This window comes from Lepidochelys olivacea (assembly GCF_965140295.1).
Source record: "Lepidochelys olivacea isolate rLepOli2 genome assembly, chromosome: 7".
NCBI classification, from domain to species: Eukaryota; Metazoa; Chordata; order Testudines; family Cheloniidae; genus Lepidochelys; species Lepidochelys olivacea.
Window position 1 is genome coordinate 12941249 of NC_140417.1, and position 18876 is coordinate 12960124.

The following is an 18876-nucleotide window of genomic DNA, read 5'->3' on the forward strand; positions in this document are numbered from 1 at the left end:
TATCACTATCAGAGACAGGATTCCAGACTAGATAGATAGACAGCTGCTCTCATTCTACATTTGGCTGGTTTGACAATGAGACAACACAACCTTTGCATGGTCTAGTAGTTACATACTATAAGGTGTAGTTACAGGGAAGATAATTTGGGGTTCTGCACAGTGGAAACCTAGAAATCAAGGCATCGGTGGCAGTGTTGTAAGCCTTTGTAGCACTGAAACTTGGTGGGATTTTCACTGCATCATCCCCTAGTAATTACAGAATTAAAGTAAATGAACAAAACTGACTTTCCAGAGAATTCATGCTGTTTCTGTAGAAAGTTTACCTAGGTTCTTGTTTCATAAACTCCCATTCCCATGGCTGTAAAAGGACACAGAGATTATGGTTATGTTGCACCTCCTTCCTCTTTTACATCAAAGTTCTATTCTGCACCTGAAAGCAAACACATGACAGGAGGTGTAAATAGTCATATTGGGGGATGGCAGGATATCATAACCGTATTATAATATTTTTTTCTTGCTAGATTTACAACACATTCCACAAGATGAAAGGGTCTCCATGAGCCTTAAGGGAGATCTATACTTCGCAAATGTGGAGGAAAATGACAGTCGAAGCGATTATTGTTGCTTTGCAGCATTTCCCAGGCTGCGGACAATTGTACAGAAAATGCCAATGACACTGATGGTTACACGTAGTAAGTCTTTTAAAAATTGTTTTAACTCCCCCTTGTCACTGAATGAAAATATGTGGCATGTGTCTAACATGATTCTCTCTGAACAAAATACATGTTAATACGCTTATTCCTATATTATAAGTCTTACTCTGAGAGCTAGATCCAACTGATAAAAAGCTTCTGCAGTTGCTGGGCTGCAAAAGCACTATTGTCTTCCTTCTGTTCTCCACAGCTATGAAATCTAATCATGATGCATCAGGGAAACTAACTCCCTTCTCAGCCACTGAGTGGATGATTAGGCATTCCATACTGCCTCTTCCCCCAGGCATGGGTTTGCCTGGATATGGCAATTGGGCTCTAGAGAATGACGTTAGGGAGCTGCAGTTAACATGATCAGGGAGTACTCCAGGTGTCCTGTTATGCAACAAGGTTCTTGCTTGGCTGACTGGGTATTAGAGAACTTCAAAATGGCCATAGCCTAGAGTTCTTGGTTTGTATCTGACAAGTCTGTTCCTGAGCTCAGCCATGGAGAGCCAATGGTACCATTTGTCTTCAATTCTATTAATAGTAATCAGTATATTACCATAGTGCCCAAGCACCAGCCAAGGATGGTGCCCCACTGTGAGAGGAACTGAACAAACAGTAGAAGATTATCCCTGCCCACTTCTGATAGGAGCTCAAGAGAAGGTAGAATCAACAGAAGTCATGAATGGTCCCTCCGTCTCTAAATGCACAAAATCACCTGTTGTTTAGAAAAAAGCCCCATAAACCCCATTATTTTATAAGGTACAAAAGCATCAACTTTCATGACCTTGGGAGAGGAGAACTGGGTGTCAATGCTTTCCCAATCATAGGAAATGTACTCCTACTCTAGAGCAAGAGGAAAACTTGTTTGCATGGCTGCCTCTAGTAAGAAGTAAAAAGCACAAAGGAATTGAGCATAATATGCCATGCATTTCCTGATTGAAAGGGTGGGTAGGAGACATGGAGCTGTTCATTTTCTGACTCGTGGGCATTGTAGCTACCCAGTTTTTTGCAGATTAAAAGAACACCAGATACTTCAGATCTGTTCAGTTCCCAAAAGTGAGAAAAAGGTCGTTTCAGATACTGTACCTGCACCTAAGTCCCACTGCCGATGTCATGGTTTTACATTTACATATTCCTATATATTTATTTTGCTTACTCTTTTTTGTGTATCAAAGTTCAAACCAAACAACAAAGGAAACAAAGTGACTCTATATACAGAATGTACAGGAAACAGTGAGATTGTGCTTTTGAAGGAAGTCAAACAAACAAAAAGAAAATCAGAGAAAATATGGTAGGCCACATTCGCAGGCTGCGGTAATCAAAGCTTCACTGAACTCAGTGGCGCTATGACAGTTTCCACCAGCTGAAGATCTTTCCCATTTTGCTTGACTCATTCAGTTGCAGTAATTTTAAGTGTCACTTGCAAGAATAATTATGTTAAAAATCAATTGAGAATATATATTATTTTAAGCTGGCTGTGCCCTTTAAGTCACCCTTCTGGTTTCAATAATATCTGACTTTGGGGGATTTATGTTTCCTAAAAAATCAGGGATATTTTCTTCCTAAATGAAAGCCTCAATATTTAATTTACAAGTGGTATATTTTCTTGTTGGGGTAAACAGATAAATAATTAATAATACTAAGTTCATATACCTTAATACTTGGTTAATCCATCTGGAGGCCTCAGATGGAGTATTGTGTCCAGTTCTGGGTGCCACACTTGAAAAATGATGTGGACAAATTAGAGAGAGTGCAGAGGAGAGCAACAAAAATGATAAAAGGTTTAGAAAACCTGAATGATGAGCAAAATTAAAAAAAACAAAAAACCTAGGCATGTTAAGTCCCGAGAAAAGAAGACTGAGTGGGGACTTGATAACAGTGTTCAAATATGCTAAGGGCTCTTATAGAGAAGATGGTGATATTTTTTTCTCATATCCACTAAACGTAGGACAATGGTAATCAGCTTAATCTGAAGCACAGGAGACTTAGATTAGATATTAGGAAAAACTCTCTAACTGTAATGATAGTTAAGTACTGAAATAGGCTTTCAATGAAGGTTGTAGAGTCCCTGTCATTGGAGATTTTGAATAATGAATGAGACAAAAACCTGTAAGGGGTGGTGTAGGTCAGTCGGGGTATGCAGAGACCCATCTAGAGATTTGCCTAGTTTTAAAACAGGCTACATAAAAAGCACTAACGAAGTCAGTAGAAACTAAAATTTCATACAATGACTTGTTTATACTATTCTATATACTATACACTGAAATGTAAGTATAATAGTTATATTCCAATTGATTTATTTTATAATAATATGGTAAAAATGTGAAAGGAAGCAATTTTTCAGTAATAGTGTGCTGTGACGCTTTTGTATTTTTATGTCTGATTTTAGAAGCAAGCAGTTTTTAAATGAGATGAAACTTGAGGGGGTATGCAAGACAAATCAGACTCCTGAAAGGGATACAGTAGTCTAGAAAGCTTGAGAACCACTGATCTAGGTATACTTGATCCTGCCTCCGCAATGGGGACTGCACTAAATGGCCTTACAAGGTCCCTTCCAAACCTACTTTTCTATGAACTATGGTGCTATGTTTTAGGATATTAATTGTAAGTAAAATATCAGAAGTAGATATCACATTCTATAAATGTTTAAATGTCTCCAGTCACAGAGACACTAGAGGACTTCATCCTGCAGGCTTTGGAACACTCTGGCCTCAGGGCAGCAAACCACTTAAGTACATGCACATTACTGTTGAAGTCAATGGGACTATGTATGTACTTAAAGTGAAGCAAATGCGTAAGTGCCCCTACTGAGGCATTGTGTCTGAGAGCAGGAAGAAGCAGATAAATAACAAAGGAGAAAGGATTAAGGATAGAATCTTTTAATGAATGTTAGGAACCTATCAATCTTATTCGACATAACTGATAAAATCGCTTTCTAGTGAATCTAGAGTTCCTGAGTTTTACATCTTTTTATTGTTTTCTTTATACATACAGAAATTCATTGTCTGTGTTGATTTGCATTATAGTGTTTTGGTGGTTTTATATAAAATATATTTACATTTCCTTTAAGAAAATATTTTGTGTAGTTTTTTTTTTTGTTTGGTTGATGTTTTATTTGTTTTTGACCTTTTAATCTATATCAACTATTCCATTTGCATTTGGTTTTCATTTTTGTTTATTTCAGTTAAACATACTAATGACTCAAGCTCACCTAATGCTGCTGTTACTAAGGGTGAGTGTACCTGTTTTGTTTCTTTGCCTTTGAATTCACAATGAGAATACTTAAGAGCTACTTAATGTGTTGGGTAATCTGAAATTTTAGAAAATGAAATATTGTATCAATTTAGATGAAATACTGTTACTGCTTAGGAAATACTTTTAACATGTTTGCTGGGTATAAGGAATACATGCATCAGTATTGACTCAGTCTTTACTATCTTGACTGAGGTCTGAAGGATTTTTAACATTACTGCATCTCTCTTCCATGTGAAATAAAGCGTTCAGAGAAGTGGTCCTGACAAATAGAAAGTATTTTTCAGAATTGGCAGTTTTGCTGATCAAGAAAGTGATTTCAAGGGGAGGAGCTTCAAGCTAGATGAATAAAAAAATCACGAAGGAACTATGATGACCAGATAGTGTTAGAATATGCTGTGATGTTTCATGTAACAATAGCAGAAAATATGGATAGAACTGATAAGGGTGTGTAGCTAACAGAATATATCTGGTTTCAGAGTAGTAGCCATGTTAGTCTGTATTTGCAAAAAGAAAAGGAGGACTTGTGGCACCTTAGAGACTAACCAATTATTTTGAGCATAAGCTATCGTGAGCTACAGCTCACTTCATCAGATGCATCCGATGAAGTGGGCTGTAGCTCACGAAAGCTTGTGCTCAAATAAATTGGTTAGTCTCTAAGGTGCCACTAGTACTCCTTTTCTTTTTGAGAATATATCTGGATTCTCAACCCAAATACTAGGGCTTGTTGGAAGATTTTAAATGAAAGTTTTCTACTGGAAAATGCTGTTTTGACAAAACTGAACATTTTCACAAAATCGATTGATTTTGAGGAAATGTTGTTTGTTTTTTAAAGGAAAAAGCTATTAAAATGTTTAAATGCCCTGTTTTCATAGTTTTCGATCTCAAAGTTTTGGTTTTTTTATGTATTATAACCTTTTTTTTTTCTAAATTTACTTTATTTTTTTTCAAATTGAACCATAAAGCGTCAATATAAAAAAAAAAAGGGGGGGGGTCAGTTTAGTGAAACAAAATGGTTCAAGTGACTCAAAATGATATTTTTGGGAGGTATTTCATTTTATGAAAAAAATCAAAACTATGGCTTTTTGTTCCAATTCGGGTACAAAACAAAAACTTTTCATGAGATGGAAAGTCTATTTTCCACCCCGTTCTACCAAATACCTTATTTTCCCCCAAACATGGTTATCAAGAGAGAATATATTTTAAAATTAAGTCCATCATTTCCAAAACTAACCAGTGATTTTGAGTGCCTCAGTTTCTGGAGTGCCCAACTAAGAACACCTGAGAGGGACTTGATTTTTCAGAGGACTAATGCTGAACAGTTTCTGAAAATCAGGCCCTTTTCAGGTGTCTCATGCTGGACACCCAAGAATGCTATTCATGTCTGAAAATCTAGGCATATGTGGGCGAACATTTGTGTACAGCACATGTACTCACTGGTCTTTGTAGTACATACTGTACAAAGAGACCCAAAGAAATTAAAGAAGGGGAGAAGAAAACTGGCTTGTAAGATAGAAATGATTTATTACCAAATTATCAGTAAATCGCTTTTCTTGAAGAATCAGTAAACATTTGAATGACATATTGGCTATTGATTATTACTGAATAGCCATTTAACAATATAAATGGTTAAAATGTATTGTCAAAGAAACAACTGAGTTTTTGTTGACAGTCTAGAATAAATGGTTATCTGAAACCCAGGACAGTAAAAAGGAGTTTTGTTATGAACAGTGGTTTGTTTTCAAGCTGTATTCCCAAATGCATTCGTGAGTTGTTGTAAATTCTGCAACTGTAGAGGGAAGGCGAATTCTAAGTTGCTGGCAAAGGACAAAAGATATGATTTCAGCTGAGATTTAGAAGACGATATAAAGTTAGTGAAGGGGAAAGACATGAAGACTGTTCCAGATGGCAAGAACAGACAAGGGAAACGCTCATTCACCACCATTGGTCAGAGTGTGTGCGTGAGGGGAGAAATAAGGAAGCAGAGAGGAGGCAAATACTAGCTGAGCAGGCATGATAATAGAAGAAAGGTCCATGAGAGAGGCTGGAGCAAATCCATGATAGAGTTTTTTCAAGGCATGGCAGGAAATTCTGAACTGGTTCTTAAAATTGGCTGGGAACCAGGGAGGTTGTCTGAGGATGAAGCACACTTCTTAGGGCATGTGAGGTGGGAAGCCGAATTCTTCTTAGGCTGTCAGCTGGAGAGATGGGACTTGGATCTTCGTTTGGAGGGATTAGAAGAGATTTCAGCAGAGTTGGAACAGAGCATCTGGCCCAGCCACCCTGTCACCCAGCTTCTTCCCAGCTTCCAAAAACTCGCTGCCACACCCAGTCTCCTTTAGGATGGTTTAGCCTCTTACCATAGGCAAGTAAAACAACAGAGAACAGCCTTTTAACTCTCCTTTTCTCTCAGGCTTCCAAGCCACCTCTCGTTGGAGTCTCTGGTGCCTGTTCCTGGCAGCATCCCAGTCCTAGTCAGCTCTGCTCCCTTCCTGGAGCAAGAGCCCCACGGCTGCTGCCCTGAGACCCTTGCTCCAGGGACCCATCACAGGAGTTAGCTGCACTCCACCATGGTTTTCCTTCCTTTTCTTAGGCATGGCCTGTCCCAGTCATTCCCTTCCGTCTCCCATTTCCTCCCTTCTGGTAACCCTTAATAGGCACAGGGATAGCTTAGGTCCCTTTAATTGGCTCACCTGCTCTGACCCAGGGAAGTTGGGCCCAGTTCTGCTCAGAGGGACCAGCTCCCTTGTGACACACCCCTTCACCCTATACCATTTGGGAGTCATACTAGTGCAGCTGCAACTCTGGCCCTTTTAAGAGTGACATCTCCCAACCAACATTGTCAGCAACCAGGAGCTCTTGTACCAGCATAATTCAGGACTAGCCTCCCCCTGAACATCTTCTGGGTTGATCTGCCTCTTTAAGACACCAACAGTAGCAGCCAGAGAAAGAATCCCCCACTGTTGTATGATTCTAGCCTAGCCACTGCCCAGCCCTGAAAGCTGGATGGAAAGGAACTTCATGAGTGTAAAGTTGTGTATTTGTTTAAGGGTTTGCAGGTTCAGGGCTCTGGTTTTGAGGAAGAGAAGGTTCTAATTTTATTCCTGTTACTATAGTTGTGTTTTGAATGTAAGTAAAAAACAGAGCCCTAGGTAGGTCTTTTAGAAAAATACCACAAATATAAATAAAATGAATGAATGAATATTCCAGAAATCTTCTGACCAAAGCAATATTTTTAGCACTGGTTAGAGGGTACAGAATGATTCAGGGACATATGTAATCACCTTACTTCACAAAGTCTGACCCTTTTCTTTTCTCTTTTTTAGCTAATTTCATCAAGGAAAGAAAACCCAAAATACTGATACCACCTGAATCTTCTGGTAGCAGCTCATCAGTTACTGTCATCAAAGGGGGAGTTCTACTACTTGAATGCATTGCTGAAGGGCTGTGAGTACTGGACCCACTTAACAACCTTCTGAAATAAAGTTAGAGTAAAAGGAAGCACCTTTATACATTCTCCAACAGAGTATATAATTTTCTGTATACCAAATTTCTGTTTAAATTTCTGTTTTCAGTTTTTGAAAACTGGCATAGAGTTACAATGGAGAAAGTTTCCTGTTGGCGAGTGAGTCATGTACAGGTTATGGACAAGTATAACTAAAGAATCGGCATTTGCCATAGTAACTGGCATATCACAGTCGTTTATCCATCCTGTGATCACTGGTTTTGCAGATGTTCCAGTATGGTGACCACTGAAAATTATTATTCTTTTGAGTGTATTAGGAATTGATTCAACTTCCACAGTGTGGACTCCAAAAAAACCCACCCTTTTTTCTTTTCTAGCATGGCCAGTTCAGAGTATTGATTAAGTATCAATAAATTCCTGAGCTTTTCCACCTTCAATGAGATTTCAATTTCCTGAGCACTATCGTACAAGGATTCTTGCCTTCCATGATGCCCATTCAGAAACAAACCCAACAACAGAGTAAAAGACTAGGGGCATTTTGATTCAGGGCTTTCTGTTTGGCCCATGATAAAGATAAGGGACATCTGCAAAATTAGATATAGATTCATATTTGGGAGTGTTCAAGTTTAATTTGGGCCAATTTCAATGCATGGATGCAGGCATAACTAATCCCTAGGCGTAGCCCTCTGCATTGAATGGAAATCTCAAACCCCATTATTATTAGTATTGGTAATACCATAGTGCCAAGGAGCCCTAGTCCTGGCCCAGTACCCCATTGTGATTGTCACTGTACAAAAAGACCATGCCTGCCACAAAGAATCTATAATCTAAGACAAGATGCAACAAATAGATACAGGTAGGGGTATGCCATCTTTTTTATTGTGCAGGATGGAAAATGAGTGGGGAATGGGAAAGTCTAAGCAGATATGATTGAAGTGCAATCCTCATGATGATGATGATGTGGCGTTTAACTGTGAATACTCCTCTAAGCCCTGATTCCTCCAAGTGGGCAGGGGTAACTTGGCAGCCGTACAGCAGTACTTTCATCAACATGGGATCAGGTTTACCTATGCCCTCCATCCTGATCACCACTTTTTACCTTGTACTTATGTGTGCAACTTTCTACCCAAAAAGGGTTGTGGGAGGAAAACTAGGTAAAGCTTAAAAGCCCTGCAACCATTAAACTTAACAGGGAAAACACATTTGCTCCTGGTTGATGTGTGATAGAGCTCTCTGTTGAATGGGTGTTTAAATCATCATGTTTACAACCTGTATTGTTGAACTCCACATCCTTGTGTGCTCACTGTGGTTAGCAGATAAATGATCCATATTAAAGCATGTGCAATTCTCTCCCATTATAAACTGCAAAATCAGGGTGTTTATCTGCCTGAGCAAACATGTTCAGGGCATCTTGTTTGTCCATGCTTGTTTGAAAGGGCATCACTCACCCTTTGACTAGACAAGATTATGACTTTGCAATTGGTTGCCATTTTCTGAGAGCATGTGAGCAACTCATCTCTGTTGGATTCATTCCAAGTAACTGTAATGGGTTCTTGTTCCTTTTTGCAATACATCCATGTCTAGTTCCCTGCCTGTGAACTTCCTTTTTATCCAGTTGATGAATTCTTAAAAAAAAATATGTTATAAATTTTATGCTCAGGAATGTAAGGAACCGATCACTTTGGTTGAAACAAGGACAGTATGTGGACTTGTTCTGCAAATTTCCTCATAAAACTTTCCCCGTGTAATAATTAAAGCTGGTAGGAGAAAGGGAAAGTGTACTTCATGAACATTTTAAAAAGGAATGAACACTTTACATTTACATTTCATTCAAAATTTCCCATGACATGGGAGAAAAAGTACTTCCTCTTTCAAGTATACAAAAAAAGTTGGGGTGGGGATGAAATACAAAACAAATTTACATCAAAGCATGAACAAATTAGGCCAAAATGGAAAAAAAAATCTTGTAGTCGAAAAGGAAAAAAAATTGGGAAATTTTTCTTTGGGAAAAAAATGACAAATTTTCAACGGACTCTAAGTATATTCCCCCAACCTGCCTCCCCTTGCAGTTCATCCCTGCAGTTCATCCCTGTTCTGTGTGGTGAGCAAATGTCAATGAGGAACTAGATTGGCTAGATTGAGACAAGTTTCAAACTCCGAAAATGAGGACCAGTCAATCGAAAAATAATTAATGGCAATAAATATATTGCCACTTTGTGATCTCGGAGGATTTTACCCTGATCTTGAAAATGGCAGGCAACCTCCTCTAGAAGGTACAAAGATCTAAACTGGTGTTGATGAAATTTAAGGGGTTTCATAGTGTCGGTGTTTCAGTACTGTGTCAGGGATGAACTCTCTTGCAGAAAATATGACACTTGAACTATTATCCCTGCTGCTCATAAAGGAACATAATTTCTCGGTACCTGGGGCTTTGAGTAGCTTGTGCCTGGGCATTTTGCCATCTTAACAGATGGACACAAGAGTAAGCAGATATGACACTGTGTATATGCATCATGTATGGTGCTGGGGTCAGGAAACCCAGCTGGGAATGTTCAGACAGCAATCTGTCTTGTACTTCAGTGTCTCTGGTTCTGAGCACGCTCCTAACTTTCTAAAAATATAAAGTAGCTTTTTCAGCCATCTGTGACATGCGGTTAGCCCTATCTAATCAGGCCGAGTACAGAGCGGAGTTATTTTAATGAAGTCTTTACCCCCTTGTCTGTCTGCAAGAAGTCCCAAACAAGCTTCAGTGCCTCTACTATAGTTCATGCCACTATGTTTACAAGGGATGCAAACCTGTTTTGTGACCCACTGTCAGCTGCAAAGGATTCGTTGTACACAGGTCCCTTTTAAACAACAGGCAGCAGCTATGGACCATATCAAACCTCCAGCCAGGATGTTTCAATGAGTAAAATGGGTAGCTCTGCACACAAAGGAGGGCCATTTGGAGAATTCTGACATCATGATCTAGCAAAGGGAAATGTATAAATTTCAACATTCGGTAGTTATACTGATGTGAAATGTTACAACTTATTTCTTTTTTTTTTTTTTAAATTAAACTCAACATCTTTCTTTTTCTGCTAGCCCAACTCCGCATCTTAACTGGATCAAGGCTGGTAGAGATTTGCCCAAGGACAGAGCAGTGACAGAAAGTTTTGGAAAGGTTTTAAAGATAGAACAAGTATCTGCAGCAGATGAAGGAACTTATGAGTGCACCGCAAGCAATTCTATGGGGAGAGTGAAACATGAGTTTCAAGTTCACGTGGAAGGTGCCATTTATATTTTAATGGGTTTTAGATTTTGAATAATAAACAAACAAGGGTGTCAGAATCTCTGCCACTGTAAATCAGCACAATTCATTGAAGTCTGTGGAGCCTCATTGAATTATACCAGCTGAGGATCTGGCCCTATGATTTTATATTTGCACAGTGTAGCATTAAATTTCATGTAAAATGATTTTTTTTACAAACCATGAAGATTTTGTAGAATGGGAAGTAAAAATGGTAATATATGCAAAAACAGTAATCTAAAATATAAAGATATGCTTTAGTCAAGCACAGGTTGTTGGATTAAATTCTGTGACATGTGTTATGCAGAAGTCAGGCTAGGCACCCTAATGTTCACTTTTGGCCTTAAAATCTATGAAACTATCAGAGGTATAATTTACTTTTTTTTTTTAATATAGTAACTTTGACTGGATCTTGCACGCTTTATTCAAATATAACTCCTAATCTGTAGAGAGTAAAGTCTGTCTGATAAATCCAAAGCATCTTGCATAGAAAAGAAAAATTAGGGGAAACAATCCTGGCCTCAATAATGGGAACATAACGTAGTCACAAAGAGTGATTTTAATTATATTTGCCACCATTTGAAAGGTGTCAGTGATGTCTCAGCTAGATTACTGCAGTTTTCTTTCCTCGCTCCCCTCCAGGTTTCTCAAAATATCACAGTTGAACAATCTGCTTCATTTCCTACCACATTGTATTGAAACGTCTCAGTCTCACTTGCGGGACTCTGCTGCTTCCTATATTTCTGCCACTGTGGTACACTCCAATGCTCATTTTTTACTCTGCTAATTTTGCTCATCTTTGTGATCCCTTGGCCTCATCTTCTTCAGAACCCAAATTCTACTGTCACACTACCCAGCACGTCTGGAACCACTCCTTCCTCTCCAGTGCACCTGGTGATTTCATTCTTCTTCTAATCCCTCACCCATGCCTACTTTTTTCCTGCCAATGCTGATCTTCACTAGAGCACTTCCCTGTGACACTCTCATCCGTAAATGAACTTACCTTGGGTCATCAAAAGGGATGGAGTGTCCATGATCTTCAGCGTCAAAAGCAGAGGCGTGAAGGAGTAATTTCATTAGCTGGTAGAAGTAGCCGAAGGTGACATGACACGAGCCAGTGTCTCACATGACAAACCTTTACAACTTGTAATATTAATAAAATACTCTCAAAGTTAACATAACAGGACAATTTAAGTGACTGTAACTCTTGACTGCAAAAGCAAACAGTCTTCCCCAGGAGCTAAGGAACTCACTATCTTCTTACTTTTCCCTACTTGCTCTGTTTTATAACCCCTACTAATCTGTCTCCCAGCAGTTTTTTATATCCTCACTCATTAATGTTATCGTTACTCCTGTACTATCTGTGTACGTTAGCCTGGGGGCCTGTCTAACTTTAGATCTGCAAACTGTATCTCTGCTTCCACAAAGGCTAGAGAGGCCAGCTCCTACCAGTAAGATGCCAACACAAATTACTGTCTCCAGCCCTTCACTAAAATAATGCATTGTTGAACAATTGCTCTATTAGCGTCGCCCTTGCTGACTCTGGATAGCTTTGTTGACCTGTAGTGGCTGAACCACATAAAGGTTTTTATGAGTCTGCTGCATCATTTGGTTAAGATACCTGGTTCTTTCCATGCAGGCCATTGAGGCTCATGCTTTTAGACCAACATGTCCAGGTTCTATCCCCAGGGACAGCAACACCCCCCTTCCTGCCCACGTGAATCATTTTACATGAGCATCACATTTGAAGTTTCCCAGTGTATTTTCTGGATTTACTTAGGTGATAAAGTCCATAGGCCAAGGACACTGTCAACTCTTAACAAACCATGATTAATAATAAAGCACAATGCCTTTCTTTGCTTTTGCAAGGCAAATAATAATATGATGATAGCACCTAGGTACACAGCTCAAGAATTAGGGCACCACTGTATAAGGCATGGTGCATGCCCAGGAAAAAGTCAGGAAGCTCAGGAACTTACTTGTCCAGTACAAACCAAGAACTAGAGGCTTGTGGCTCCTTTGAAGTTCCCTGACACCCAGTTTAGCTTGCAGTGTATGCTATGACAAGACGTACCATTTGGATGAGACAAACAAATGGTGGCGGGTGGACAAGTTAATGGAGCAAACTATGACACAATAAAAAGAAGTCTCAGCTCACTGCATACCTAGCCATTGGCAGCTAGCACTTCTTCATAGGCATCATGGAAGAGATTCAGTCTTAAAATAGTGACATATCATATCACATAACAGCATAACAAAGCACATAATAACTCCAGTGTAACTCTTCTGAAATCAGTGGAGCTTGCACAGATGTGTGCATTTTCCTATCCGTTATTATTATCTATTTATTTATTTATTTACTGGCGAAGGTGAAACTGAGTGATAAAACCAGCCAGTGTAGTATCTTACAATAGGCATCATGCAAACTGGGTGGGTTAGGTAACAATGCAAAACACTTCCATTGTAAATCAAGAGAGAAACGATCTAGGGTCAAAATAAAGTCTAGAAAAGCATCGCCCCATAGTTACACAAAGGATGAGTAACAGAATGAGTTTGCAGATAAATGCCTCTTCTTCAGAGTTAATAGGGCGATCCAGCTGCAGGACAGGGCAACGTGTAACATTGCTCCTTCAGGAATAGAGTAGCGACAGAACGTGAAAGTCACAATGTGATTTCTGCTTCCAGGGCACAGGGATGTGGACCATCCCCCTTTCTGTATCAGGTTATTGCTCCATGTGTGCATTGGGGGACCCACTCACCCACCACCTGCTCACAGGGGGACTATCAGCCTGCTGGCAGTTGCTCTTCCTCCCTCCATCACTAAGAAAGCTCCAGGGATGTGGGTAGCCCATGCAGGACCATGTGGTGACTCCTTACTCCCCCGTATTGCTGTGTCCAGGCACACAGCAGGGCTCACAGTTCTCCCCACAGAGCAGAGTACAACATTTAGTGATATTATCATTTTGTAATGTTACTATCAGCCATGCTAATGTAGCTGCTATTTTGGGTAAGACACCCAAAATAGCTCTGGAAGGAAGATACTGAAACATAATTGAAAGACTCAGCAAAAACATTTTTCACTTGCCACGACTAAAAAAGAGACTCCACTTTGCTGAGAGAAATGTGCTCCTATGCTATTAAGCAATCCACATCTACCAGCTGCTCGATTTTAATCTTCACTTCCCCATCTCTCCTCACTTCTCCATAGGCAGGCAACCAGAGAGGAAGAACAGCCTTTCAAGTATCTACACAGCATTTTGTCATATGATATGACTGATCACTCCCTGTCATTTGACACAACCCTGTTTTGTATAATATTTATTTCTCTTCCTGAAAGTGGGGAGGAATGGGACACCACGGCCTGGAGAAGTTTCAAATGCTCCTGTCGTGGAAGTTGCTGACTCTTAGAAATCATTCCAGATGGTATGGAACGTCTCTACAGTAGCTGAATATTTTAACAATCTGGTCATGGTTTTCTCAACTGCAAAAACTGAAGCCATCAAAGCAATTGTAGGAGCTTCAAAAAGTAAAATGCAAGGGAAATAACATTAATTAAGTTGTTCAGTATGTTGACCACAGATCTCTACAGGAATAAAAGCTATGTGATGAATTATTGTTTCTGTTCATTAACCAGCAAGTCCCCAAAAACCTAGAACCGCTATTTCCATGTAAAGAATGCTTTTTATGAGCGCTATTAAACCCCTCTCCCCTGCATAGAACCAATGTCGGTTGATACCACTAATAGGATTTAGATCTATTAGGAGTCTCCTCCCATGCAACACGTTAGGCACAAGTGAGCCCAAAGAGTCTCCTTTTCTAGAGTTTCAAACCAATAAATGTCACTAACATCCATCACAGTGCCACATATTCAGTCTCATTCTCTCTCTGCGCACATGATGGGGTCAGCTCCTCAACTGGTGTAAATGAGTGTAGTTCTATTGACTTTGGTGGAGTTACACCACTTTATAGCATCTGTGGATGTGACAGTTTTTCCTCTATGAATGTGCATAGGGAGAGAAAATTAAACAAGTAAGAAAAATTACTCTCCATGCCACTATCTAGTGATATATCAACAGAATAGCACTGCTCTTCTGCCCATTCTCTCTCCTATTGCTAGAGTATAAATCAGAATCTAGCTCTCATTTCCACGTTGTGTCCTCTTGCTGATACTTAAGCATGTCCAAACAAAACCTCAGACTTCATAACAGCATTCTCAAGCAATGGCATTTGCAGGCAGCCTATTTACTAATCCTACAATAGTTTGAGGGCCAAGATTCAGGCAATTATGACAAAGCATATGGAAATGTTCAGCCAGCAAATTGTTTGACTGCTTGAACCTTTTAATCTCTCTTTTTGAAAAGAGATAGAGCCTGGAACATTAGAATGGTGACAGAAAAAGCCCTGTTGTTGCTGAGAGAGAGGTTCTTTAAAAAAAAAAAAAAACAAATTGTCATGGTTTCAAACACTTTTATTTATTGAATATAATCCGCCAAAATTTAAAATGCTTATAACCTCTGAAGCTTTTAACTAGCACAATGTCTGGCATCATAACCCTGATCTTGGTTGGGGTGTCTCGTCTTTATTGTCAGAATAATAGTAATTAATAATATAACTAGGGGCATCATTTAAAAAAAATCACACACGCCAATTGTAATCACAGCCCCCAGATTCGCAGCTGTTTTAAGAGGGGTGAATTGCCCATGGAGGTGGCTGCCTTTTCTCATCTTGCTCGCACAAATCAGCAACTTGCTGGCATAAATGTGGGATTTTGCAGATTCAAGTGGTGCATGTTCATATTTGAGGCCATTGCGTTTAATATATTAATAGGCAGCACAGCGCCTCTTCCTAATCGAGAAGGGCTTCTTTAGTGTCTTCATGGTGTGGACTACATTTTAATACTGAAATTGTCTAATAGACTCAGAATTGCATAACATCGATGAGGCAACTCTAGCAGTTTCTTACTTGAAAAACATTAGGAAAGTACTTAAGCTGTGTATTTTTAGCTCTTCTTTAATTCAACGGAGCAGCAGGAGATGAGGAGCTAGCACCATGTGGCAGGCAGCCTCTTTTGGACTATCAGTAGTTCTCCATCAAGAACCAGTGATCTTGGGGTACATTTTGGGAACCTTTGTATTAGCGTATTGTCACCATCTCATTTCTGTCTTGGTCCTTATCCTCAAGACCTTCAATGACCTGGGCTCTGAATATCTAAAAGATTGCCTAAAGCTCTAGGATGAGGACTGTGATTAACAACACCACTTCTCAGTACAGCTGGTCTATGCAAGAGACAGAGTTTTGACTGATTCCATACTGTGGAACAAACTCTTCTAAGAACCAAGGATCTCCCCACCTTCTGCTCCAGGTGCAAGACCTGCTGCTTTGACCTTCTCTAATGTGAACACATAGCAGTGTTTACATATTTAAGAAAGAAAAGGAAAACCCTACCAAAACAAACACCACACTACACACTCTATTCTCCTCATTAACATAAACATAGTGTTTACTTCCTGTTCTAAGAACAAGGAAAGATGTCAGTACAGCACTGCATCTCTGGCACCACCATGTGGACAACTTTTAGCACTGTTGACTTTTGAGTGGTAACTGCTCTATCTTGAACATTTAGGGCCTGTTTCAAAGCCAATTGAAGGTCAATAGAAAGACTCCCATTTACTTCAGTGATCTTTGGATCAGGCCCCTAGGATCCCAGTTTCTGGCTATTGTGAGGATGATGCAAAGGTGTCAGAAATCCCAGGAAACCTCTCTGGTCCATGCAAAGAGATAAGCTTGGATTCAGCCCCTGCATTCCCTGAGTCACCAAAATATTCTTAAGACTGCAGGTTCTTCCGTCAGAGACCTATATCCAGGTCCCATTGACGTCAGTGGAAGCCACATGATTACATCCAAGGGGAGGATTTGGTTTGAATAGATATTTGCATTTTCGTTACATTGGTTACATTGCATGTCTGTTGTTAAGAGTTCCATATTGAGGGTGTTTCTGGAAAATATCAAACCAAGCAACCTTGCCATTTTCACCAGCCTTCCTGGTGCACTAACATTTAGCTTTGCACTTACAGCTCAGCATTTTCACTCAAAACACTGTCCACTTCTGACAACCTCTACTTGGCATTTAATTTCAACAAACACCATCTAAACAGAGGAGAATGGTGTATATTTTATTTTAATTTCTCTGGTAGAATTGTTTTATAAATCAAAATAAAATAAGACAATATATTTATCCTTTAAGAGAGAACCTGCTCTGCAATAGTGACAGGTTTCAGAGTAACAGCCGTGTTAGTCTGAATTCGCAAAAAGAAAAGGAGTACTTGTGGCACCTTAGAGACTAACCAAGAAAGCTCATGCTCAAATAAATTGGTTAGTCTCTAAGGTGCCACAAGTACTCCTTTTCTTTTTGCTCTGCAATAGTAGATAGTGTGTGCCATCTGCTGGAAGACATTAGTGATAGCAACATCTTCATGAACTTTTATTCCTACTCGTTGTAACGTCTGCTGAAATGTTATTTTCTTTCTTAACAGAACCTCCTCAGTGGATAAAGAAACCCACAAGTGATGTTTACAGTATAAAGTCAACTGCTTTGCTATTGTGTGAAGCTACTGGCAAACCTGAGCCAACTATAAAGTGGAAACGTAATGGGATACCTATTGATAGTAAGTAAGGATACAAAATAGTGTGCTCATGCAACGCCGAAAGACACCGGTTTTTGGCGGGTGGGATCAAACCGGGGGCCTCTGGAGCTTAGAGCATGAGCCTCTACTGCATGAGCTAAAAGCCAACTGGTTGTTAGCTAAGGCTGTAGAGCAGACTCATTTATCTCTTTTTCTAAGTGGTCTCGGTGCCACTAGATGGAACAGAACACCACACCCAGAAGGTGTGTGGGTTACACTCAGACAGCTGGACAAGATTAGCATATACTATACTCCCAGCACAAAAGTTGGTGCATAAATCGAAATGCATCATATGACAGTTGATTTGTCTGGTTTAGCCAAAGTGAATACTTCATGGTGATAATGAAGGTAGTAGAATTAAAGCAACAATAATATGGAAGCTACAACTGTAATTTAAAGCCTATGTCCAGTCAGGGTATGTTTCTCATCTTTAGGAACATGGATCAGTCTCTTACAATACTAGGGCCCCACTAAGCCTTATAGACTAGCACAGAGATAAGCCACAAAGTGTCTGAAGAGTAGAGACCCTGCTCCCTCCTTGTTCCTTCACTGGCACTATCTGCTTGAATAAGAGTGGGGAAGGGTTAGGCCATGTCTCTCTCTCTCTCTCTCTCTGTCACAGATTCACCTGAACTAGCCAGCATAGCAAGCTGCATGCTGAACCCCTCTAATGAATTCTAGCTGAGAAAATCAGAATTCCTCCCAGAGTGAGGCAATCTGCAGCATGGCCCATCCATTCTCACTCCAAGTTATCCAGGACACCGTCTACCCCAGGGATCGGCAACCTTTGGCACGCAGCCTGTCAGGGAAATCCGCCGGGATGGATTGTTTACCTGCAGCGTCTGCAGGTTTGGCCGATCTCAGCTTCCACTGGCCACAGTTTGCTGTTCCAGGCCAACAGGGGCTTGGGGAAGTGGAGGCCCATGCCGCTTTCCGCAGCCCCCATTGGCCTGGAATGATGAACCGCAGCCAGTGAGAGCCGCGATTGGCTGAATCTGCAGATGCTGCAGGTAAACAAACCATCCTGGCTGCCAGCGGATTTCCCTGACGGACCACGTGCCAGAGGTTGCCGATCTCTGGAGTATCCCATCATACTGTGTATATAGGTGTAAAGAACATACAGTATGACTGAAATTCAAAGTTTTTTTAGGTGATTTGGACATTCTTCTTAATGAGAACTGGGTAGTCGGATGCCTTAGGTGCTTCTGGAAATCTGCACACACACATACAAAATATAAACTGTGCTATTTCTGTCATTGATAAAATGTTTCTGGAGATAAACATGTTACTGCAAGCCAAGTTATCCACTTCTTTTTCCCCATGGGAATGATGACATGTGCAATGCTTTAGAGCAGCTTTCTGGTGGTTGGGGAACTGTTAGCCTAATCCTGAAAATGCAGCTTGCCCCTTTGGCATGCATCTGAAATGGAAGCAGTTGAGAGATGCTCTGTGAACTCAAAGTGCTGATCATTCCTCATCCTACTGACA

General features: G+C 40.1%; 1 protein-coding gene across 6 annotated transcripts in view; it reads left to right on the forward strand.

Annotated features, from left to right (window-relative positions):
- Positions 1–18876, forward strand: part of CHL1 (cell adhesion molecule L1 like) — a 195167-nt gene that overhangs the window by 134986 nt on the left and 41305 nt on the right. For 5 of the 6 annotated variants that reach the window (XM_084635330.1, XM_084635333.1, XM_084635328.1 and 2 more), the window contains 5 exons: positions 522–692; positions 3883–3930; positions 7277–7397; positions 10501–10685; positions 17239–17370. In XM_084635330.1, the coding sequence (XP_084491456.1) occupies positions 522–692; positions 3883–3930; positions 7277–7397; positions 10501–10685; positions 17239–17370 (657 nt within the window). The remainder of the gene's footprint in view (positions 1–521; positions 693–3882; positions 3931–7276; positions 7398–10500; positions 10686–17238; positions 17371–18876) is intronic. The other variant, XM_084635332.1, reaches the window with a different exon arrangement.